At 34.0% G+C, this 27,125-nt stretch overlaps 1 protein-coding gene across 1 annotated transcript in view; it reads right to left on the reverse strand.

Annotated features, from left to right (window-relative positions):
- Nucleotides 1–13,107: 13,107 nt before the first annotated feature.
- Nucleotides 13,108–27,125, reverse strand: part of LOC149802731 (neuropeptide FF receptor 2-like) — a 75,362-nt gene continuing 61,344 nt past the window's right edge. Inside the window, exon 5 of the mRNA XM_089952137.1 lies at nt 13,108–15,052. Coding sequence (XP_089808263.1) covers nt 14,982–15,052 — 71 coding nt within the window. The 3' untranslated portion in view covers nt 13,108–14,981. The remainder of the gene's footprint in view (nt 15,053–27,125) is intronic.

Raw genomic sequence — 27,125 nt, forward strand, 5'->3', positions numbered from 1 at the left:
TTTTAAATTCATCCACTGAATTCTCGAGTAATGGAAACTGATGGCAACGGAAAGAAGAAGTATGGTTGCAAAACATGGCGTCCGGGGTTGTTGAGAGAGAGAGAGCGTGACACGAAAAGTTGAGATAAAGGTTAAAACACGTATGGAAGTGGGAATGGCTGGAGCGAAAAGTTGACGTAAATTTAGTTGGTCAGTTTATAAGAAAACTGAATGCTAGAGGACTGATATTTTGTGACCTCTGCAAGAAAGATCTATATTACGGTAATCGCGGTTGGAAGAGTTTGGAACAGCACCAACAAAAAGAAGCTGCACACGGAAAAATCGAAGCTCAGAAGGCATCTGGAAAAAGTGCAATTAATTACTATTATAAGAAGGATTTCTTGCTTGAGAGAACAGATGTAGCCTGAAAGGAAAGAGGCTCTCATTTGAGAAGGAAAAGAAACGATTGCACAAAAAGTCAGTGATGATAAAAAGGAAGGCTAAATAAAAATTTGCCAAAGCCGCAAAAGAACTCGACTGGCAGATCAACAGGTTGTGTCCATTGGAGAAAAGGACAAGTGAATGTATGCGATTATTTGTATACTGTTGATGTACTTGTGTGTTTATTTTACAGATTTGTTATGAAAAGAGGGAAGTATAATATATTTGCTGCAAAAATTTACAAAGTATTGTGACTTAAGTACGATGGGAACACTGACATGCACATGAAATAGCTTCATTATCAATAGTATTGGAGAACAAATTTTTTATGTGACTATAAATATTGTGAAATTATTGAAGTAAAGTTGAACATTTTTGGTAAGTTTATTAGTTTTTCAAATGATTGTTTTGGTTTATTTTATGATCATAAGTTGCACCAGGAGCAGTTTTGTATGAGTGTGAAAATTAAAATGCACTGCCCCACGAGACCCCCAAACCCCCCAAAAATGTATTTCGGCTTTTATATGGAAGACTAAAATCATGTCTGAGTTTCGTTATTTTAAAATTATTTAAAGATACATATTCCTGACCAGATTAACGGTGTATCGGTTCAGTAATCTATAAAAGTAACGAATCTGCTGTTTTCATACGGAATGGGAGAAGTTTGAGTTAATCATGCCGTGGTTGATGAGAAACTCATGTACGTTGTACCTTTTTAATATAGTACGTGATTTCCGTCACGCCCTTTATGCAAACAAACTTCCAAATCCTTTAAGAACAGCGAACTCTTCATCCTCGTCGTGGTTTTGATTTGCGTTTTAGTTTGCCAAATAACTGATGTTTTGGGGGGGATTTTTGTATTTTGTTTCTCTTTCTCCTGAAAATCTGTTATTCGTGCTTTAAGATCTTGGTAGAATCAATTGTGTTATGTTGTGTACATTACTTAATCATAGAATTGTTACCTTATGTGTTTGCGTAGGTACGTGGGAAAGCCTGCCAGTAGCTTCTCGTGGGTCGGTGGTTCTTCCCTGGGTTTTCCAGGGTTCTTCCTCCACCAGTTATACTGGCCACCATGTTTAGCCTATCTTGTGCTGAAAAATGGCGTTAAACCCTAGAACAACAACAACAAAACCTTATGTGTTTATACCTTTATTTTTCATAAACCCGTGTAATTTGGACTGATGAACTATGTCGCCAAAAACGCTTATTACGATTATTATTATTATTATTAATATTATTATTATTATTTTTAGCAACGATGTGTTGTAAAATCTTCCTATATTACAGATATAATTTTCTTACGTACCAATTAATTTTACAATGCTTAACAGAACATAATTTCATGATAAATGATTAATATACACAATGCACTGTTGCATAAATGAATACAAATATGAACCAATAACTATAGACAATAAAAACCTGTAGGCACATAACTCATCGAGGACTTCATGTCATTTTATCGAGTCTAGTACATATTCGCGTTGGTTGAATGTTTCATGTTTAGTCATTGTCTTCCAATACAACAGTTTTCATAGGAATATCAACTGATCTACAACAAGGTCGGCCATCTAAATGTCGGGGTGGAGGATGTGAGGGTGGGATCGTGAACGTTTTAGCTGAAATATTTTCTTTCTGTCTCACGATAATTATTTTTTTTCTCCAAGTAATTTAACAAAGATATAATATGGAAAATATTAGTAGTGTTGATACAAAAATGTTTATCAATAAATACATAAGAATTAGAAAATGTTTGCTTTGTCTATGATCGTTCTTTTTTATTATCTATTTAAGTCAGTACAAGGATTGAAACGTTTTTAACTTACAATACTGGAAAATATTTATTGTTGATATAAAATCTACGGCATATGGTAGTGAAGTGCTACTGTAATTTGAGTAGCACGCGTTAACGCGTGTTGCAATCACGAACAGGTGAATAGACACGCGCTACGTTTAACATAGAGTCAGTATAAGGGCAGTTTGAAAATGTTAATTACGCAAAATATAATATGTGATTTGGATTTTTTCGCTTTCCTTCTATGCATTCCCAAAATAAATTCAAATTGACAGTGTAGTAGAGCAGAACGTAGTTCTTCAAAATGTTCTTATAATGTTTTGGTTTTTTTCTTTTCAACCTTATTAAATTTATTCATTTTGGACTGTACTTCAAAGAAATAACAACAACAATAATTACTGAAAATTCTTTAGTGCACTGAATTGATTATATATGCTATTATAAATTATATGAGGTGGAATGTAGTGTTTTCATTTTACTATACTTTTACTATACTTTATTATTATTTACATAAATTAAAGAGTTTAGAATAAACTTACAAGGAAAATCATGGAAAGGACTGTCAATTATGAGCGCAAAGTGACATCTTCCTTCGACGTAATGACACCAATCTCATTATTTTCTCAAAGTGAGGGATAGCTACATATTCAGCTTCATTACTGATATTTTACACGTTGCAGGCTGCTTCATTCAGCATTGATCACGTGCGTTTCATGGCCAAACGTGAGAAACAACTTCTGCTGCCATTACGATTGGATCATCATCAATTAGGTCCTGCACATCATTACAGAGACTTCACAGCAATTGGCTACTTGAAACAAAATGCCAACAGAGACTCCCAAACGTATCGGCTATTTACTAACAATAGGAGATGGGAACTGTCTTTTTAACGCCCTTTCCATCGGATTGTTTGGCGCAGAGTCTACATGTTGTGAAATTAAAGTTTGCACCTGTAGAGAAATGGTCTGTAATGAACTGTGTTCACTTTCGTGTGTAGATGCTCTCATGAACTGTGCTAAGATTATTACATTTTCTAGTGCGTGGACCATCCAGACTGCAAATGATGTGCTGAATTTTAGCATCAGTGCTTTGTACCCAAAAGGAAACGGACCTGCCGCTAAAGCGCTCACCGTTCCGGATCATTGCCATCTCACCTCTGTCTGCGTGGGTTCGAGTCCAAGGCTCGGCTAGCGTGGTTACGTGGGAAAGCCTGCCAGTAGCTTCTCTTGGGTCGGTGGTTCTTACCTGGGTTTTCCCGGGTTCTTCCTCCACTAGTTATACTGGCCGCCATGTATAGCCTATCTTGTGCTGAAAAATGGCGTTAAACCCTAGAACAACAACAACAACAACAACAACGGACCTGCCGACTACACAGCACAACCCTCGACGAGAACACATGCACCACAGCGCACAAATGAAACAACGAAGTCACTTGGAATTTTGTCGTCGATAATAGGATAACAGGGTGGTCGCATCTGGTTGCCCAGTTATTTTGAGTCACTGGTTCCTTGTAAAAACGAAACGGTCAGCACACCAAATAAGCCATTGAATGGTATGGACCTCACTTGCGAAGAATCATGTATCCCCAGCGACCCCTTTGTCACAGATGAGGATAATTTAGCAAAAACTCAAAGACTAGACCTGGTTACAACACTGAGCAGTGACAAAGCTTACATACAAAAGGAAGAACTCAATAAAATTAATATTCGGGGCACGCTAAATGGACATAATGACTGCGAGGATTAGGTATCAGCATCAATCCCACACACTGTGGACAGCTGTGAAGCTTCGGAGCATACAGACGAGATGACCAACATTCAGGAAATACCAGGAAGGTACCCTCTTCCAGGAAGAAAACCGCTAATTGCAGAAGAAATACTCAATATAATTGTGAGTGGCATTCCGACTGTGAAACAAATTCCAACTGGAATTAAGCAAAATGTCTATGTGGTTCTGGATAATATGAACAATACAGAGAGAAGAAAATAACTATTTCCGGTTCTTTTCCAATCTCAGAGGTGTGCTAGTTATTGAACTTAAAAATGTTGAAATACTCATGGGGACTGACGATAAATCGTTGTTGAACTCTGATATTTATATTGCACAATTATATTTACATGGGTACTGGAACAATCCTCAATTCTTTTACTCTTTTTTTCTCCATCTTTGAAAAGTAAGGAATTATCTACCAGATGAAATGACATTAAAGACATGTCTACGCTTTGTCATTAAATTTTTCCAACATCAATTTTGTATCTACCATTGATTTCGTATGTAACTGCATCTGTTGAATATGCATTTGTTTCTTTCCACACTTAAGTTCAAGACTGTTTTCCACTTTTATAATACAACCTTCCTTCCCATTTTACATTCATCTTGTTTTTGTTATGTCGATTATAGAAAAATAAATCATTTATAATTGAAAGTCTGTTTGTTCATTTAAACTCGTTAGATTTCTTATAACAACACATACCGGAACACACGAGAATTTTTTTTTTAAAACGAATGTTATTGTTAACTTTCTTGATTGATATGTCTATTATGCTAACATTATTCATTAATGTGGTAATTACTCTCAAGCTAGGACCAGACTGATTCGGTACAAATTACTGACTGATTAGGCCCAGATTTCTGGCAGAATCCGCCCAACTTCCAATCTGATTCGGACCATTTGAAATATTATATTATTCCGTTTAGTCCAGGATTTATATGTGACATTTAAATTTGTTTTTAGATTTGATCTTCTCATCATGTCCCAAATACATCGAGCAGTTCAAATATGCATTAAGTTAACAAAATCCCGTTTGTACGCGTGATCATGGTGTTGTTATATATAATAAAATAACGTAATCCTGTTAATTTTGCATCGGCAATTTAGTAGTGACATTTTTTAAACTTGCTTGTTCAAATTTAAATAGTTTGTTTTATTGAGAAATAATAAAATTACGAACACTGACAAAAAAAAGAAAGAAAGAATAAACTAACTGATAGGCGTAGTACAAGTGAGCTTTTAGAAACCGTCCGAATTCTTCGCATGAGCCATGATGTTGAACTCAGTAGCGACTTTTTATCGAGTTCAAGTAACATTTGTCTATTGTTAACAAATCTCCATGAAAAATCAGATTAAAGTGTTCAATTAGAGATACGATACTATAACCCTTTGGCTTATTGACGGTCAGATCAATTCAGTCGATTTCATGTTATAGAGGTCCATGCCATAAAGTCATCTCAGGGTGATTGTGGTCATTAGGTTGGAATCCTTCAAATACAACACTGCTCACGGCACATCATGCTTACACTCGCTCTATTTTTCAAAACAAAATGTATCTAATGATTTGAAGAGAAGAGCGAAAAGGAACAGAGAACACTTCTTTTTCGTTAAGTACAGAAGCGTAGTTGATCAAATGGAAAAGTTGAAAAGTATACAGGTGCAGTGGGGCGACTTCTCCTGACACCTGAGATGAGTTCTCCCAGGGCGACTTCGCCATGGGGCGAGTTCTCCATAATCCTAATCTTCTATGTATAGCTGAATTATCAACAGTTTGTAACGTAGCGTATAGCGGATTATTAATATTCAAGATTAATGTATGTAGTTGTTAGGATAGAATAGAAGTAGATGGTTTAATCTCATACGATGTTGCATCGTGCTGCATGACTGAATTTAATAGGGAATAGTGATAGAACTTGTACTTGTTTGGATTTGAATATATAGTCGTGGATTATGCAGAGTTAGGCTTTGGTGACCTGGTGCACGTATAATTAGGCATTTTTGTATTAGTATGCGTCTTTTATAATTTGTAAGGTAGGAAATGTGTAGGAATATTGTTGATGTTGATAATTAATTATATCAAGAATAAGGGATATATGTGAGTGTATCAGAAGTCGTGATATTATTGTTGTTTTTATAACCTTTATTATAAAACAAGCATGTATGGAATATTAAGATGCGAGTGTGTGAGTTGCCCTACTGATTTAATTGACATTATGCTGATGAGAGGTATGTGAGAGTGTGTTAATTCTCGTGTGCTTGAGCAAGGAGACACAATTTTACGTCCCTTCTAATCTACAGGAAGCTTTTCTTCGTGGGATTGTGCGCCACCCGAAGATTAGAGAAAGGAGAAGACTTGGAGAGCACGTGGAAATAGGCAGTTGTGCGAAGGCGCAGGGCCGGGAGAGTAGGCAGATTTGCGAAGGCGCAGACCGAGGGGAATATGCAGTTGTGCGAAGGAGCAGGGCCGGAGAACGGAAACAAAGCAACCGGAAGTACCGAAAAGGGGTACAAGGCGGAAGTTGCAGATGAGTAACATAGAAGGGACATGGGAAGGAAACACTGTCACCTTTAATTTCGCATGATGAAATAACTGGCAATAGGTCTTTACAAAGTTAATAATTCCACTTGTATGTCAGTTCACAATTGTTTATCGAAAGCTTTAACCAAGTTGGAGAAAACGTGTTCAGTAGCTACACAGATTATAAACTGTAGTAGATTAAAATACAATTGAGTTCAGTGGTCATTGATAGAGTTAACCTTGACATACAGGCTGCCGCAACTTACATGAGTGACGAAATATTAGCGTTAAGGTGTATCATTGTTAGAATTAGATATAAAATAAATGCTAAAATAGAGTAATTCAACCAGAATCGAACACGGAAAATGGATTAAGAGCGTTGCAGTGGCAAGTTACAATTATGATCAACATTTTTTGAAAAGTGAGCTTGAGCAGAAAACCATGCTAATGCCTTGATGTATATAGATATAAGATTTTGTTATTGTGCTGAGACATAACTCTCTCGATCCGGTTGCAGCTTAATTATATATTGTGCCAACAGATATAATTCTTACTGAGAACTTGTCAAATGGTTTTAAAAAATGTATAAGTGCAGAGCACACATTACGCACAATGGATGATTTTTAACGCATATTCATTAAATCAAACATGCTCAGATTTATTTAAAAAAAAACTTGTAGCAATTAAATTTTGAATATCTCTTTTTTAATTATTATAAGCAAAGATTTAGCTAGAGGTAAACAAGCAACCCACTCCTTATATATTAGAGCTAAATACAAAGCAACAAAAAAGTAGATAGATTTTACTTTGTAAATAAAGTACGTATATACTACCGTAAAGAGAACAATGCTTCAGGCACAATGCAAACAGAATTATTGACCAGAGCTGAAAATATCAATATTTGCCAGCTTTATTGTTCCATCGAAACATGACAATGTTGACGCTTCCACCACAATAAATGGTTGTTATAGTAACAGGTTATCTTTGACTGGACAGCAACTGATTGTTCTAGTTATTTGATCTGTAGGAAGAAGAAAGCACCACAAAACGACGGAGTATAACCAAAGCGTATTGTTACGTATATCTGATATATATATATATATATATATATATATATATATATATATATATATATATATATATATATATATATATATATTATTTTTAATTTAATTGTTTGTCAGTTTTAAATTTTGTATTCTATTATAATGTAAAAATTTTCCACTAGAGATGATACTTTTTCAGAAAATTGTTTGACCTTGACTGTTAGTTTATAAACACCAGGTGTTGATCTAAATTCTCACCTTGATTCAAAATTAGTAAACACATATTGTATATTCTGGGAATAAAATAATTGGTCTAATCAAGGCCATATTCTGTGTACGTGATATAAACTTGATCACGTGACTCCCCTTTGATTTTGCAATTCTGGTTTTTCCATAACTACGCATTTGTTAGTTTTAATAGAGATGTGTAGAGAGAGATTTCTCAGTTTTGGGCTTTTCATACTGATGTAACGTTAATTTGTTGTAGCCAGATTTGAGCTATAATTTTCTTCAGATCAGTTGAATTTCAAAAAGATGAATTCTTTATTCTCTGGAAATAGTTTGAGGAGTGCTCACACATACATTTTGGAAAGACATTGCTTACAAATTTAATTTGGATTTCCAACACCGGAGTGCCATTGTTTGTATTTCTACAAGGAACTGTAGATAAGCTCAGTACTGACTACAGCATACGTCATCGTCATCCATCTTGGAATTTACACAAAGATTCGAATTTGAAATTATTACAACATTTATTACTAGGACTTTTGTTATTTAATTTGTAGATTATTCTTAGATTTTTTTGGGATTTGATTCTTGAAACCGTAAGTTATTCTCCTTTTTTCATTTTTACAGAATTTTCCAGGAAATACATTATTTGTTAAATTTTAAAAAGCTTGTTGTTTTCACTCTTTCTGTGTTACTGTTTATTCGAGCATAAACACGTAACACCTATACGTATGTACCCGTGATGACGGGATACATGATTTAAATGACAAGCCATAAACTTCAAACACATAGAAAACCTAAACGGAATTATTTTTTACCAACTTTCAAATGAACAAATAAAATAAAAGTTCATTTTCATTGAAATCGTACTGGGTTTTGGCGTGCATTGTCATTGTACTTTTGGCAGCTTAGAGGTTTTTAAATTAACATTCTATCTGCCTTTGTACAATTAATTAGTTTTTTGAAAACGATGCAAAAAAGATAGTGTGTTAATTGCATCAACTCCCACCTCCTTTTCATTGAAAAGCAGAGCACACCACTGAAACACAAGTAATGTGGTACGCTATTTTAAAATCTAGTTTAGGTCAACGTGCTCAATCAAAAACAAAAAGAGTGAAACACTTTCCGGAACCAATATGGCTCATGATTTCAGCAATTAGTAACAACAATTATTATTTTCATAAAGTATTGGCACCACTACAAATTCTGGTGTAATAGATGTAATGCAATGATTCACTCCGCTAAAACAATTTCTCACAAAAACACCTGTTAAAATGCAGAAAGTTTAAACGATATGCAGAAATACTCTGAATGACTTTAATCCAAATAGAAACAGTAAGATCCCATATCAACTAATGATCGATGGAACAATATTTTTTGGTATACATGATATTGTTTACAGATTTAATGACCATTACAATAATGCAACACATTTAACATCCAATATACAAAATACTAATGAATTTTTTTTTCTTCTTCAAGACTTAGCAAGTTAAAAATTCCTTAAAAATTACAATTAACTATTTCATTAATTTACGTATAGATGTAGTAACTGAACAGAACAAGCCAGAATTTGTGAAATCAGTTTACGTGAATGAGATAGAGTGTTTCATCTTATACAAGTACCTGATTACTGCGTCATTTCTAATTAGTTTATAATTCTACAGAGATTCGTGTTACTATAATATCACTTTCTGATTAGGAATTATTTCTCATCCCTCGATACAAGCTACAGTCTAACCTCAAAGAGAAATGCCAAAACACGAGCTAAGAAATGACTTTATACATAAAATTTTCACACCAAAGCTGTCAATAAGCATATAGTAGGACTATCATGACACATTTCTTCCTCGCTATAAAATATATTATTTCAAGATGTTTACGTTTTAGACATTATTATATTTAGCATAATCTGTGCAAGTTTCCAGTTGCAGATGCTTTCTTTAATAAACAAAGCTTTCACTGATTGATAAAGTATGTGTGTCATGCAGAGTAATGGTGTTTGAAAACCAAACGAGTGTAGGTGTGTCCCAGGACTTTTCAAAGTTTATAGTATCGTCAAGTGTTTTTTCAAAAATGTTTGTGATAAATTATGCTGCATACGCCATGAACAGGCTCGAGTTTTCTTTGTGAACCGCACCCTCTGATAGTCTTTAACCCAGAATAAGTTTCAATTGCAGCTTATCTTCTGAAATCAACAACACAACACTTCAGATTAGTGGAAAACTATGAATCAGGAAGTCCCCAGTAGAGTTTCTAAAACTTGATATGAAAAGAAGTCTAACACTAATTTGACGTAAGAAATATGTACAAACATTCCCAAATACACATGTGGAACTGTTTTTGAGGGAGAGCTGCACAAAGTATTCGTATGTGTGTACAAGTCTTGTCTTCTTGCAAATCACTGTCGTATGGAGGTCGTCTTAATGATTACTTATTCATATATTAAATAGAACCCTAACAAATCAGCTTGATTTGACATTCGATCTCAAGGGACCAGTGTTATATCGGTTCTTGGATCTTCGGATTCGACATCTAACGGCATCTGGTTGTGTAACCGCCCAGGCCCGCCAGAGTCAGCTGCCTCGCGGTGTCCTTGAGAAGATCACTTTGATCCCATTTCCTCGTCATGACATAACCAATGCTGTGTCAAACGTACCGCTTAAACCAACGGACACACAAAAGGTCTTTCGACTTCTCCAGATCTTCACACCAAAATGTTTCGACGTTACAGTATCTCTCCAAGTTAGTTTATAAGAATATCAGAATATTATTGATAATTTGCATGATACTGAAACAAATAATGTAGAATGAAACTTCTTTGACGTTGATTTTATAACTGAAATTAACCCGTATCTTCATTTGCATAAATTCACAGTGAAACGAGGACAAAAAAAGCGCTAAACGTCTTGCGTGTACACCATGACGCATCATGTATAAGTTATGAAAAACCCATTAGTATTGTCCCATCAGTTTCGACCTGCGCTGACGTCTAATCTAGCATTCCAAGTGCTAATCGTGTGTGTGTGTGTGTGTGTGTGTGCGTGTGTTTGTGTGTGTGTGTGTGTGTGTGTGTGTGTGTGTTTGAAAGTCTTTTATATGTTAACAAAATACCTCGAAGTCTTATTCAGTGAAGACAGATCATTTTGTGAAATATTACACTATAATTCACTTTTAAAAAATTGTCTTTCCAGAATGTAAAATGTTCAAACCTACTCACCATAATAGTAGTACTAAAGCAAAACATGAAAATAATGTTTACCTTTCTTGTATGTTTCCACTATTGTGTAACGGACGCAAGCTTTGAATTAATCTAATCTCGTATATGTATTGCAAAATTAGCATCCGTCAAACACGACGACCCTAACTGCTATTGCATACTGACATAATTCTTGTATAACGGACCGAAGACAACATCATATGACATTGTGACACTAACTTTAAATAGCCAATTGTTGCTATTGGGTGCATGTAATATCAATCAGCTTTTATCGGTTGCAGAGTAACTATCAAGAAGTGAATGTATCAGCAAGATCTGGTCTTTCCATAGCCATGAATTCCATCTCTATTCCATATTCACTTTTTCTAACTGGCGTCGTAGGTCGTTTGCAACAATCGTGTACATTTGTATTTTTTGTTACGCGCAAGGGGTGTCAATACCTAGCGAATCAAGCAACTTCTGCCTGTCTGACTCTGAAATCCGACATTTGTCCTCTTTTTAAGGACCTCAAGGTGACAGTCGTTGTCAACTTAAAAGATTTTTAAACACGCAAATGCTACAAATAATTTGTATTTAATTACCCAATGACCACAGGTCACGAAACTCTAACTGCGAGTTAAAGCGCTTTCTCAGCCGAACAGTACTTCATGCCATATAATACAAAACACGACCCAAATATATAATACAATTTTTTCTATCTCAAACTGCACAATACGTATATCTAAAAATCTAGGGAGTTCCCTAAGTTACGAAATTAGGAAGGTGTTCGGCATTTCTGACGTACCTAGTATTTTCCGGTGGCATGTATCTTATCAAGGTACTTTTTCACTGTACCTTACTTTGGTAGTTTCCGCCAGTAAAGACTTTACGGAAAATGCCGAGTACTTTTGTTAGGAATTTAATGCTGTTGACAACATGGTTCCGTTTGACTTTACAAAATAATTCAAACACCTATTTAGTTTTTAAGCAACTACATTCATGATCCTTTAATCACATGTTCGACATCTGTCACGTATGCCAACGTGGAAGTCATATGGACTATTGTGAAAAATCTACCCTTAAAATCCCAACATTTTAAAAATAATTTCAGATTAATAAATATAATTGTCATGGTGTTGTTATTTGCTAGCGTTTATTAATGCATTAACGATACGTATTCTTTTGTAAAACTGAAAATCATCCCAAGATTGTCACAAGAGCAGTTGTTTTCTGTTTGAATTTTACTTGATTTCACCAGTCCATATATTTTTCGCTTGTTGAGTCCGTGTATTTTATGTTTACCTGCCATATCTGACAAATAAATATCTTGTCCGGTTGTTGGTCTTCCATTCAATGTTTCCATTCCTGTTATATCATTAGCAAGGATATTAAATTGGAGGTTTCTGTGTCAACAATTCCTATTGTTATGACCAAGCACTCTAATGTCCGTTATTGTGTAAGCATAATCAGTTCATTTCAGTCACAGTTTTTAGATTACAATTTATACAACAATTAGCATACACTTTAGCAAATGCAAATACCATAAGGTCTTCGGGATTTTATTGGGTGTATATGTGCTGTGATTACCTTTTGAACTGAGATTTTGTCTTTTGTCTCAAGATACTTTTTTTTAATTAAAAATTCCAGATAATATAATGAATACTATTTTATACATTTCCAGAACCAAAATATATTGGATGTTTACTCACCTGCTTTGAGAATCATTTTATACGGAATGCATTTATTCATTTATAAATAAATGTTGATAGAAATGCATTTAAGTAATACACCTATAAATGTATGTGAATCTTAGGAAAGTATATAAAAATGTAAAGATGAATCTCAGTAGAAATGGATGAAGTGAAAAGTATATAAAGATAAATCTCAGGAGAAATGGTTAGAGTGAAATGAATGGAAAGATCTAAAGATGAAGATCAGTAGAAATTGAAAAGTGCAGGGTACGTAGTGGATAAGAAATTTATGCAATAAATAACTACTCCTTTATTAACTTTTACCTCATTCTTTAGTTGAAGATTAAGGGCGGCTAGTCAATTGTTTTTCTTTACAATAAAGTTAATGAATATATATATATATATATATATATATATATATATATATATATATATATATATATATACCAAACGCTGTACACGTTACAACTAGTAATCACTTTCGGCATGGGAAAGAATACCTGCTGGCATGCACATTGAATCATCAACGCGCATTAGTTCATAAAGAAAAAATCTACGAGTAGTTTTGGTTTTTTCTTTTAGACCGAAATGTATACTATATATTGTAGCTTTTGTGCTTCTGGCACAATTTATAATGTAATATTTCCTTTGTTTTATTTACAAAGATTTTTATCACGGTTGTCTCGACGAGACTATCAAACCGTAGAAACATTTCAGATTTGACCTCTGTGATAGCTTTTCCAATCGCTCTTGCAAATGGAGTCAGTGACATGACAGGAAAATTAGCACACAGTCTGATTGGTTGCTTAATAATATATCGTCATAGCCAGGGGGTCTCATCATTAGGCATAAACACTGCATATGATAAAACGTCAACGATGACTAATAGACTTACCAGCTATAGGTAAACTGCCGAACCCAAATTGAAACACTTTACATTGAATCAGTAAATGTGTACAACAGAAAAACATGGAACAGCAAATAACTAAAATATGTGCTAATATTAAGTTCTCTGTGCAATCTGGCCATATTATTTATGCCCTATATACTCGCTTTTAACTTGAATCCAACTGCACACAACAGAGATCTTGATATGCCGTTGTATAATGCGCAGGGAGATCAGGATCTACGTTGTTTGTTCAACTGATTCTTCATAACAAACTGTATGGGTCCAGATCATCCTGCTGTATATAGGTTTCGCTTGGATCCGACTTGTAAGCGAGTAAATATGTTACTAGAATGTTGCGTCCCTCCTGCCACGTATATTCCCACAAATAATGTATCCTAACGTTTTGGAAGAAAAGCGGACACATTTGTACTAAATGTGAAGGAGATTTTTCTGGCACCAAGACCTAATGGGCCAAGAAATGGACCAAATACGACCAATCAAATACTGATTAGTCTAAGAACATCATTAAATTTAACTTTTTTGTCGTTAAATATTCTACTTTAGATTTATCCAGTACATATTCTACAACGGTCAGGACTACACAGTGAATGTCACTGTGGACTTGAAGTAATGGTAACTATTTAGACTACAAAGCAGACCATACAATAATAATAATAATAATAATAATAATAATAATAATAATTTTTAAACTTACCATTATTGTAATGAAATTTGCAACAAAAGCAATTTTCAAAAAAATTCCCTTAAAAGCCAGAACTCTTTTGCAGCACTTTTCCTGCAAAACACCCCCACCCCCCAAGAAACCCCAAACAACAACTCCCAAAACAAAGCAACATAATCTTCCATTTCAGCCTGTAAGATGGTCATGTCTTAAAACAGTTATTTAAAACCGCTTAGTTAGCTTGCAATATAATTGATGATCAAAAGAAGGAAAAAAAAAACATGTTTACCTTCCAAAATTGCCTCTTTTTCATCTAATCAGTATATTTTCTCTTGTAACTCAACTTTTAAAAATAGTTTTTATATTTTAAACTGAATCTCATAATAAATGTTTTCAAAATCTTCGTTTCGTACAGATTACACTGAACTTGTCTTTAAACGATTTTATAAGCGACCATATGGCAAGGTATGGGAGTTGTTGATAAATTTCATTGGTTGCCGTCATGAATAACTGAAGCATCCGGCACGTCATATACACCCATTTGCTAGAGTAGCCAGTCTAAAGAGATAAATGAAGTCTGCATTTTCACTGATTATTCCATATGGTTTCACTATCGTGTCTGGCAGAAGTAAAGATGTTTCATATCTGAACAAATTTTCCCTCCTGATTGATCCTTTGGGAATGTAGACGACAGTTTGTTTGCCTCTCCCGCACCCTCTTGAAACTTGAAATTTGTTGGATCTCATGAAGCTGGATGGGATCCACCCCTGATGACGTCGCATCTTGTTCCAGATCCGGTTTGAACGCCTGAAACTGAAAGAAATGAATTAAAAATATATAACAAGTATTATATATCGATAAAGCTTAAACGCAGAGATATATTTAATTCATTGTTGACTTTCGTAAAAGACGTAAGTTAAGGAAAAATTGTGCCAAATGGAAGGGAAAGTAGGTCAGGTAATTTATTTTAAGCAAGACTAATCTTTTTATCATGAGCGGGGTTGGGGGTTGGTTAACATCAAGGCTGTTTTTACGTCTTGTCGTTGGTGTACACATATTTTATTGCAAACAAGTAAAACAACTTATTACTATTTTTCTCATTCAATGAATAATTTATACTACAAAACGTTTAAGATGGCAGGCATATATAAACAATTAATTTCGTAATAAATATTGTAAGAGCGATATAAAAAGGAGATGTCATGAGAAAAGAATAAAAAAAAGAAGACACGTGTGTGTGCGTGCGCGCGCCCGCGCGCGTGTGTGTGTATGTGTGATTTGGAGTTTTTACGTAGCTTTAACAATGTTCCAGTCATATTGCTACGATGTCTGCAGTGTGGCAGTTTATAGTGATGTTTAGCACTGGGGCATCTTGTTGCAGACATGTAGAATGTCCTGCTCAGTCACAATATCTTGACACCAGACCAGCCAGAAATTACACTAACCGCTCCCTTAATGCTGAGTGCCAAGCGAGGCAGCTGTTAGTGCCATTTTTATAAGTCTTTGGTATGACTCGGCAGGGGTTATAACCCGCGATCTCCCGCATCCGAGGCGGAAGCCCAAGCAACTTAGGCCACAGGAACGGCCCGAAGATAGAAGAGAGAAGAATCTAGATCCTATGCTATTGAAACAGGAAAAGATCCAAATATTTGTGGGATTAAATACTTTCGTAGTTTTAATATACGTGTGTATTGCCACGCTTACTCTGTTGAGAAGTGGCCAAAGGGAATTGCATTTATTCCCCAGTTTTGCATGTATAATCGATAATGTTCTACCACTATGCCAACAGTTTTGAGAGTTCTATATATTGTGAAATATCGTTTGAATATCCTAGGGACGTAATATGACGTACATAATCTGTTTTGGCAGTTTTGAATGTAATTAGATTTCTAGAACTAAGGACATCCTTATATAATGAAACATCAATACATGTTTGGATTTCCACTCATATAGAAAATTTTACACATTACATGTAGCCTACATCTAGCCACGTAGATGCGGTTTGACACGACGCAATTAATGTAGTGCGGTTTTCTAGTGCCCCTCAAGATATGGTTGACAGAAAATAGTTACTTTATTTAAAAACAGAACGCAACCAAACTAGAATGATCCAAAGTGTTTTGAAAATATTGGTAGATATTTATTCTGCTAAACCACTTTATTATGACACTGGTATCTGACAGGCTGTTTAAATGACATATATGGATTTTTGAAAGCGGAAATTAAAATGTTGCTTCTAGTGAGTTAAGACGCTATGATTTCATTTAATTATTAATGTATATTCTGTGACTCTAAGCGTACGTACTTTTTCTTATAAGAAAATTCGGATGGGAGGGTAAGAATTTCCGATTGCCGAAAAGACTGAAATGTCATGGTCTGGAAGAAATGCCTGCCTACATATAATCATAATGGCCTTTTAAAGATGCATACATGTATCAATCTGACCTTGAACAGGGCTACTCGCATCGACATTGGTATATCAATGTGTCACTTTGGCCTGCCGGGTGTCCAGAAATTTTAAAAAAATTAATTGTTGATAAAGTTGAACAATGACTATTTCGATCTGCATGCACGATTATTTTGATTTTGAATGATAGCAACATTGGTATTCTCCCACCTGTATAGCTTTTAATGCTGTATTAGTTTTGTTTCACACTTTGTAGGGGGTGGGAGCACCATAATATTTTTACTGCATAGGGCCCTTGTTTCGGCATTGACTGATATGGTTGTTCAAGACAAATTAATTGCTTAGAACCACTTAATTTCTTGATCAGGTTTGACTTTATAGTCTAAAGGTCAAATGCAGACTGTTTGAATTGTTTAGTTTTGAAACTGAACAACTTCTGATCGATATATCCACTCTTTGCATACCATTTTGTTAGGTAATTCGCACATTTGTGTAAACATGGTAACCTTGGAGCAATTCAGATGTCTTATCAACCTAGCTAGAGAGCGGCTCCCGCTAACGTAGAGATAATAGTGTTGGCGATTTGAGAAAGATTAGAAAGTGATTTCAGAGTAAATTAGCAAACTAATATGAAAAACGGTATCGCATAAAGTATATCAAGTAAAATAAATGAATAAAATGCATTGTTGGGAAAAAGTACACACAGTGCACTGATTCAGGACATTAGTTTCGTTTCAATTCAAACATTTGATCTCTTTCAGTTTTGAAGTAAAAAATAGGATTAAACCAAAGTTTTCACAAGTTATCAGGTGTCCTCTCTATTAAAAAGTTTTATTATAAGAAAAAAAAATACAAAATAAGTAGCATAAGTAGCATAATATACAAGCATTAAACTTCCATACAAAGTTGAGAGGAGAAAATAAACAAATATGAACAAAATATTGAAGCATAATTTCACAAAAGAGGAAGAAGAAAGAGCAAATAACAAATATCAACATAAAAAACATAAGTAAAATGAGCTTGGAACAAGCGCTAAACGTAAAGAAGATAAATGAAATATATGAGTTTCCTAATGAAAATAGCGTTTGTTTTAGGATGAATTCGGAGGGAGAATAATCACTAATGCAAGACCATGACGGGGTGAAATGGTCGGATACGTAACTTTTTGAAGAAAAAAAAATCCTCTTGTTGACAGTTAGAACAGTTCAAGAAAAATTGTGTATTTTGAATCCCACATCAGAGTTAAGTATAATAAAAGGATTCACGACGCCCAAACTGCCTCAAGTACTATTGTGCGACGGCTATGGCACACCAAATCGTTTAAAATGGATGATTTGGAGAGATCGTAGGCTGAGATGGACAAAATGAGCTGTAGAGGGCAGGCTGGATTAATCAGTAAGTAGTTGTAATGGGGAATTAAATAATGTAAAATTTATCAGGAAACTAAACATTAAGGCCTTCAAACAATACATCCTAAAACTCTTTTCTGAACCCTAGTAAAAGTCACTGACTTTTTTTCATATAACTACATTTAGAAAACATACAGGGGTGACATAAGCCGGCGGCAAACAAGAAAATTATAGTATATAAGTCAAGGGAACTATATTTTTAATATAGGCTTTGTCTATGTATAATTTGTTTGGTATCATTATGTTGACTAGTCACAATCTGTAGAAACTCTGATGGCAGCCAACCGACGATAAAAGAAGATGCACATATTGTACGATTAATATTAGTCCCCAAGGCCATTTCAATCAAACGTAAGGCAGATACGAGAAGACATGATATGTTAGAAACCTCTTTATTTTATCAATCAATATCTTTTCTTAACTGGAGATTTTAATGCTAGAATTAAGAATTTCGAAGCTTTTATCCCTGAGGAGGCATTTGATTTTGTGTATGGATGCAATGTTGATTGTGATGCAGATATTTTTTCAATGCAGAGACATTCAAAACACGATAAAGTATATAACAATTTTGGCTTATTGTTAATAGATTTATGCAGACATTTTAATATTCATATTATGTCTGGAAGGAGCTTTGATGATAAATATAGTCAGTTCACATGCATAATTCATTATGGTTGCAGTGTAGTTGATTATATGATATGTTCTTCTGAACTATTGAGGTATATCGCTCAGTTTTGGCATAGTGACTCGAGATGAATCTACACATTTTCCAATGTATTGTTCAATTAGACTAACTCAGAATGTGAGAAGGCATGGTAATATTTCCCAAACTGTGCATGTTTATGATCATCAAACTTATTGTGATGAAGATAAAATTAACACTGATACTTGTACCCTTACTAAATGGGAGTATTTTCGTCATATTGAAGACAACACATATTCATTTGTAAGAATGTTTAGCACAGCCTAAGAAGACATAAAAAATGATCTATTCAGATATCTATCAATCGATCATGAATATATGTATGTTTGCATGTATGTCTGTATGAATGTATGTATGTATGTATGTATGTATGTATGTATGTATGTATGTATGTATGTATGTATGTATGTATGTATGTATGTATGTATGTATATATGCATGTATGTATGTTTGTTTGTATGTATGTATGTATGTATGTATGTATGTAAGTCTGTATGTATGTACGTATGTATGTATGTATGTATGCATGCATGCATGTATGTATGTATGTATGTATGTTTGTGCATATATGTATGCGTGTGTGCATATATTATGGTAGATACACATGCTTTTAAATGTATTGCCTTTTTGTTTCATGAGTTTTGTAGGAAACTTGCTACGACTCTATGGTCTTAAATCAAGTAACAGAAAAGAGCGAAAACCAACAAGTTTTGTAAAATGAACAAATAATTTATTTCCGTATAATACAAAGTGAAAATTTGAAAAGAACTCACTTTATTGTGAAATAAATCCCAAATGGTCATACAAGTTCTATCACAAGTCCAAAAGGATAGAGTATTTTGAGTGAATTCAAGTGGTCTTGGAAATGCTGATATACCAATAGCCTGGAAGAGGGTTGATGTGCCAACAGTCTTATGTGTCATAATGGTGTAATCCAAAATGTCTCTAACGAGTTGAACATAATCAAAAATAGCGAGTTCTTAAGAAAGTATTATTGAGCACTTTGTAATTCCAATGAATAAGTTCAATAAATAAATCCTATAAAATTGTAATGAACGTGTATAACATTGAATAAAGAAAAGACTCATGTTAAGATAGGAATGAAGAATGTCTGTTTACTTCTTTCTTATATGAAAACATAAGGGACAATATAAGAACCATGACGAGGGTAGTTTTCCAATCAAAATCATAAGCAAAAGTCCTTCTACAAACTTCAAAGGCCAAAGGCAACATAAACTTGTTTACCTCGAAATAATACTGATCTCATTATATAATCTAAGAAATCTAAGATTGTTGACAATAGTTAGCTATTTAATACGTTCTTTATTTTTTAAAAATCAGGTAGGCCCAAAAACTCCTGCTCTTATTTACTGTCAGAGGTTAATCACAAAATACAAATTAAGCACACATAAGATATAATCATGGACAAATTCCAACACAAAGTACAAATTAAATATTCATAACTCTTCCCTCTCCTACAAAAAAAAGTTTATTCAATAAAGCTTACTTTCCAGATTAGTCGAATACATATGACACTATAATAATTACAATTACATAGGAAGATGTTTTATGAATGACAAATTATTAATAATGTAATATAATATTTGCATACACGTAAAAGTGCATCTATATTTTATATTATCTTTTAAGCTGGTGCCCATAACATCAATGTTGTATTCCTGCATCATCACACTCCACCAACTTCACCATCACTTGCATACATTTTTTAAAATGCATTAGATGAAATTTCAAACTGAAAGAACTACTGGTGCACTTATAAGTATGTCCTTCAATTTATAAAAAGCCACCTGCTGTTTTTAAGACAGATGAAACGCCTACTTCGTACTCAACAAAATGGTTCGGGGTTTAGCAATTATGAAAAAAATTAAAACAAAATCTCTGACAATATCCATCCAAATGACAACAGTGCTCTTTAATGATAGTCAGTGGGAATTTAGAGGTAGCCTTGACCATAACCTCTACAGGTCTAACTTGACCGCGTCCTGCAATATGTCCTAGAAATATAACAAAAGTATGGCGAATTTCAATTTTACCTAAATTAATTGTAAACTTTGCATCACTGAGTCGACCAAAAGAATTTCTGAAAGGTTTCCAAGTGCTCTTTCCAGGTGTTGCTTTAGATGATTTCGTCATCGATGTAAGCATCACAATTAATTGGACCAAATGTAATCAACTTTATTAAACGTTAACCTTTCATACCAATGGCATCACATTGTTTTGATAAAGTCCATCTGGAGTTAAAAATGCGGAAATTTGTTTGCACTTCCCGTGAGCGGAATTGTCCACAATGTGCTTCAAAAAGTCAACCTTGGTGATATATATTTTACATTTCCAATTTTATCAATGCCGTTATCGATTCTTGGCATTCAAACTGAGTATGTTTTGGGTACATTGTTCACTTTCTATCGTAGGTGCACATGCGGAATGTATTATCTGGTTTCGGCGCTAACATGCATGATGAAGTCCAATTGCTTTAATTTGGGTCTCTGAAAGCGTTCTCTAGCGAAGATAGAACTTTTTTTCAAACATTCCTGTTTGAGAGGATTTCTACTGTAAGAATTCTGTTTCACATGTGTAGAATCCACAATTTAAGAGTCATGGTAGGTTGTATTTCTTCGTTTTGGAACATCTAGAAATAAGTGCTCATATTCACATAATAGCTGTTTTAGTTCACTATTTTCTTGAGGATGTAGATACGAAAGTTTCTGGTCCAAATTATTGAATATTTATGAATTTCGAAGATTAGTTAAAGTTAAACCTTAGACAATACAGTCCGATTTCATGCCATTGATTAAATCCTCATTGCGTGGGACAAGCACATTTAAACTGAATGATTTATAGGGTTGCCTTATCAACGTAGTCCTTTAACATGTTTAAGGGGTAACATTGTTTCTGTGCTCGCCTCATATGAGTTTTAATTATATAACTTAAGCCACTTCCTTTCTTTTCGACCGTAAAAGGAGAAAACTAATTATATTGAAGAGGATATTGGACAAGAGAGCCAGCGCTCTATCACAAGCTGAAAACTCCTTTCCTCTGCATTTTTTGTCATATTTTATTTTCATTTTTGACTGAGTAGAGCTAATACTAGCATTTGCTACTTCACAGGTATGTGAAAACTTATATTTGAAATCGGAAACATATTTAAGAAGAATAAATTCTAAATCTTCTGTGAAAGAAGTGTCTCTTTTAATAACTTCAATGGTCCAAAGACAGTATGTCAAAAATTAATTCAAAAGCACTAAAACATAATAACTCTTGAAATGAGTCCCTAACAGAAAACAAGAGTAAGCGAAAATCTTCGTCTCAATCTTTTCCTGTATCAAAGGAATATGACTGAATCATATTTTTGAAAGTTAACAAATTAAATATTCAAAACACTTGCCCTCATAAAGGAAACTAATCAAAGTTTGGTGAAGTCGTTCTAAACATCCTTGACTTTCAGGTAGATAGCCAGAAGAATGAAAATGTTGGATGCCCAATTCGTGCATAAATTCCTGGAAAATTCAAGAAATACAATTTGACCCTTGATCAGACTGTATAGAGTTGGAAAGGTCAAAAAGTGGAACAAATATTATCAAGGCTTCTACTATGGTTTTAGTTTTAATATCCTTCAAAGGAGTTGCCTCTGCAAATTTTGTAGAAACACTCATTATGGTTAAAAAGTATTGTTTTTGTGACCTGGTCTTAGGTAAGGTACTGACACAGTCATCTATTATTCTGCTAAATGTTTCGTCAACTGAAGGAAGAGGTTGCAGTCGAGCCGTATGATTTTCTGATTCGGTTATCCCACCAAATGACATATATGACAAGACTTACTGTATTTCGAAAGATTACGTTCAATTCTTTGCTTATAAAATTAATTAAAGATCTTGTGATCAGTCTTAATGACTCTTAAATGACCAGCAAAATGAGTTTCATGAGCCAGACTAAGAATTTCATTTTGATATGATTTAGGAACTATACTTTGATAGCTCACAGAGCACACGTTACCAGTAGGTACCTCAGGTGGTCTCTATTGTCTGATAGGCATCCCATTATTTTACAAAATAACAATCAGGTACTTATGTGGCTTCAGTTTCGCTAATAGACCTCTGAAACACACATGATCTTGCTCCTGTTTGACAATGAGTGATTATTTTATCACCCTGATTAGAATAAAGAGAATGAATAGTTGGAAGAGGATCTCTAAGATCAATACCTTTCGATTGATCAATACAAGGAACAAATGTAACCTCATAAAAAGACTTCTCAATAAATATCTCAGCTAAACGAACAATTTCCTGATCAAAAAGTTCTCAACAGTTCGCTTTTGCCATAGCTGTTATAAGTGCACAAGCAGGTCATAGATCAATGATTTCATTTTCAACGCGATCTACGTTTTTATCCAAAACAGGCTTGTCAGTTACAAAGTGGATTAACCAGGACCTTATGTACAACTAGGTTACTGCCTAAGTTAATATTCTCGTAAGGTAAATTGATCACTGTTCTGACTAAGTCTGATGAGGAATTTACGTAGTGGAGAGGAACATTAACAAAGCCTCACTTTACTCCCTGCATAAGAACATTTTCACTAGAAGAAAACTTCTCATATGAAGGCAAAGTACATGATGATAAAAGACTCTTAAGAGCTTCTGTGTTTCTTAATATTCTAACAGGGATAGGCTTGGTAGAATCACAAACAAGTGATACACAACTATACGAAGTGAATGGTTCATACATAATTCTCCGTAATAAATTTAAGCTGGGATTAATTTGACCCAACACATACCTTGCTTTCAATAAATGATATTGACCTTGACATGTTAAAAACAAGATCATTTGGAATAGCCCTGTCTTTATTATATTGCTTTTTTTTATAAAGAATATAGTTCATTAACATTCTTTACCATTCCAGGATAAGAATAACGATCTGAACGAATTAACATTTTAATTGTTTCTGAAGTGATTTGTTAACTCATTCGATAGAATTTCAGCTGCTATTGTTGAAGACTGTCATATGCTGAGGTGTTAGTTCTTGGGACAGCAAAATAATTTAATAGAATTGTCATACTATGTCTGTATGTATGTATGTATGTATGTATGTATGTATGTATGTATGTATGTATGTATGTATGTATGTATGTATGTATGTATGTATGTATGTATGTATGTATGTATGTATGTATGTATATAACATTGGCATGCTCAGTTATAAATATCCTTTTCCCCAGTGTATTAATAAAGCTGCACATTCCTGAAAATGCTGGCAATCTTGGGCATCATAACTAGGTTAGACCAGACGAAAATCATAAAATGACGACACTGTCTCTTAAATTCTCATTCATATATATATATATATATATATATATATATATATATATATATATATATATATATATATATATATATATATATATATATATATATATATATATATATATAATTCATATGTGATAAATCGTAGAAAACAATTATGAAACATAAATTACCGAACCGTTACACACCTGTGATGTACATTTATTCCATATTGTATGTTTAATTTTTGTCCATGATTTTGAGTTCTTCTACTGATTGTGGTCACTTTGTAAACACAATGCTTGCACAGCGTTTGAGTTTAAGATCAGTCTTATTTATAATTAGAATGGTTCTGATTAGACCGGATTTTCTCCATTAAATTCCATCACATACTGTTATGATATAAGTCAAGTGAAGTTGTTATATAAATAGGTGGTTTGATAACGAAAAAACTCTTGCATGTTTAAGATTACTTATGTATGATTTACGTAGTAGTGCTCCATCATGCATGATCTACTTAGTAGTATTCCATCATGCATGTTTTACGTAGAAGTACTCCATCATGCATGATTTACGTAGTAGTACACTATCATGCATGATTTGCGTAGTAGTACTCCATCATGCATGATTTACGTTTTAGTACTCCATCATGCATAATTTATAGTACTCCATCATGCATGATTTATGTAGTAGTACTCCATCATGCATTATTTATGTAGTAGTGCTCCATCATGCATGATTTACAGTACTCTTTCATGCATGATTTACGCAGTAGTACTCTATCATGCATGATTTACGTAGCAGTACTCCATCATGCATGATTTACGTAGTAGTGCTCCATCATTCATGATTTACGTAGTAGTACTCCATCATGCATGATTTACGTAGTATTAATCCATAATGCATGATGTACGTAGTTATACTCCATCATGCATAATTTACGTAGTTGTACTAGATCATGTATGATTTACGTAGTAGTACTCCATCATGCATAATTTACGTAGTAGTACTCTATCATGCATGATTTGCGTACTAGGCAAGATTCATTTAATAGCATTCATATCAATACACGTATTTCCTATTAGGCAACGTTTTATAATAAGAGATGCTTTAATATATATTTATTTATTTGAGTAACATAATTTTTGGGTGATGTGTGCTTTGTCGTGAAGGGATGTGGGCTAGTTGGTGCAGGCAAGGAGTTGGGTGCCGTTTACCCGCGGACCTGGGTTAGAATCTCCGCAGAGTATGAATTTAAAATTCTCCAACCTATATGATAGTATTATTTGTCTTAAAATATTAATTCTGCATACTATTATCAAGCATTCTTCTATATGAATCCAGGGATACCACTTTCCGTTCTGTCTGGTGTATATTTATAATTCTCTATAATTAATTTTATGTACCTGGATTTCTTTCATTGGAATCCGGAATGACTGTGTAGATATATGATAATTAATTACTAGTTCGTCATGCGAGTGTGTCTGCTACATACGAGTGCATATAACACCGATTGAGTACCATCATTGTTTGATGATCTGTCCCTAGTCGTGAGGGAATATAGGCTCGTGCGTGCAGGAAAGGCGATGGGTGCCGTTTACCCCCGAACCTGGGTTAGAAACTCCGTACAGTACGAATACAAAATTCTCTAACCTATATGATAGTATTATTTGTATTAAAATATTAATTCTGCCTACTGTTATCAAGCATTCTCCTATAGGAATCCAGTGATAGTACTTTCCGTTCTGCCTGATGTATATTTAATATTTACAATTCTCTCCCTCTTTATATATATATATATATATATATATATATATATATATATATATATATATATATATATATATATATATATATATATATATATATATATATATGTGTGTGTGTGTGACATCTTGGTGCATTTTATAAAATGTATATTATACTGCCATAGTCTTTCAGGCGTACGGATTTCTCAGTCCTCTCCTTGCTTTGTGTGGTTGAATTCAAACATAAGGCACACAATAAACGCATGTTTATATATTCTAGATATCGCTAAATTGCCGAAATAAATATCTAGTTGTTCCGTCAATTGGATATTCGAGGACAAATAAGAGTTATAGCACTTCAGTTTCATCTAGGTCTAAAAATATATGACGTTATTCATAACCAGAAATCACCGACTTCCAATCAAATCAAGATGGTGGCGGAATGTAACACGAAAGAAAGATAATGGTAATTTTTTAATTGGGTGACCATGGCGATTTATTTCATTACATATTTGTTTATAATTTCCTTAGAAGAAAAAATACGTTTATTAAAACACATATTTTGGAAAGTTCTATAAAGTGTATGAAGTTCTCAGCAGCAAGAACCACAATAAACCGAATTGTTTACGCAGGTTTATAAGAGTACCAGGACAAAAATAAAGTTAAAAAATGCAAATATCTGGATATACCTAATCTTTGCACAATATTAAATCCCATGAGTAATGTTTCCTGTACAAATGGTTATTCTGTATTGCTTTGATACTGTATCACCTTGTACTTTACACAGTTTGTACGAGGCAAGTGTCTGCTATTATTGATGAGAAATAAAACGGATATTCAGCTTAACTTTGCTTTTATTCAAGAAATGTCCAGTATAGTGTATGAATGAGGCCTGAAGGTTAAAAAGGTAGGAAGAGAACCAGAACAACTGCCTCTCATATGAAAATGTGTACGATCGGCGCGAGGGAGTGGTTGAGAGAAGAGGGTTCCAGATTCGCTCTATCATTCTACTCCTGTAAACGTATCATGATGCGAATCTTCATCGTGTAGCAATGATTAAAAAAAAAAAAAAAACAAAAAAAAAAAAAACAGAGAAAGTCAATAGATGGCCCAAAATGGATCCATTAACCCGAATTTGACATATACATACAGGTAAATCGCCTACAGTGTGATCAAATTTCGACTCTGGATTCTCCGTTACGTGGATTGCTATCAAAAATAGTTTACTAATTAAAATCTATAACAGCTTTATGCGTTTATTGTTATACACTTGACAAGTGTGATTTTTAAAGGAGCGGCAAAAAATGCGTTGATACTCATT

The sequence above is a fragment of the Sinohyriopsis cumingii genome, chromosome 3 (genome assembly GCF_028554795.1).
Source record: "Sinohyriopsis cumingii isolate HCF-2022 chromosome 3, ASM2855479v2, whole genome shotgun sequence".
In the NCBI taxonomy this organism is placed as follows: Eukaryota; Metazoa; Mollusca; class Bivalvia; order Unionida; family Unionidae; genus Sinohyriopsis; species Sinohyriopsis cumingii.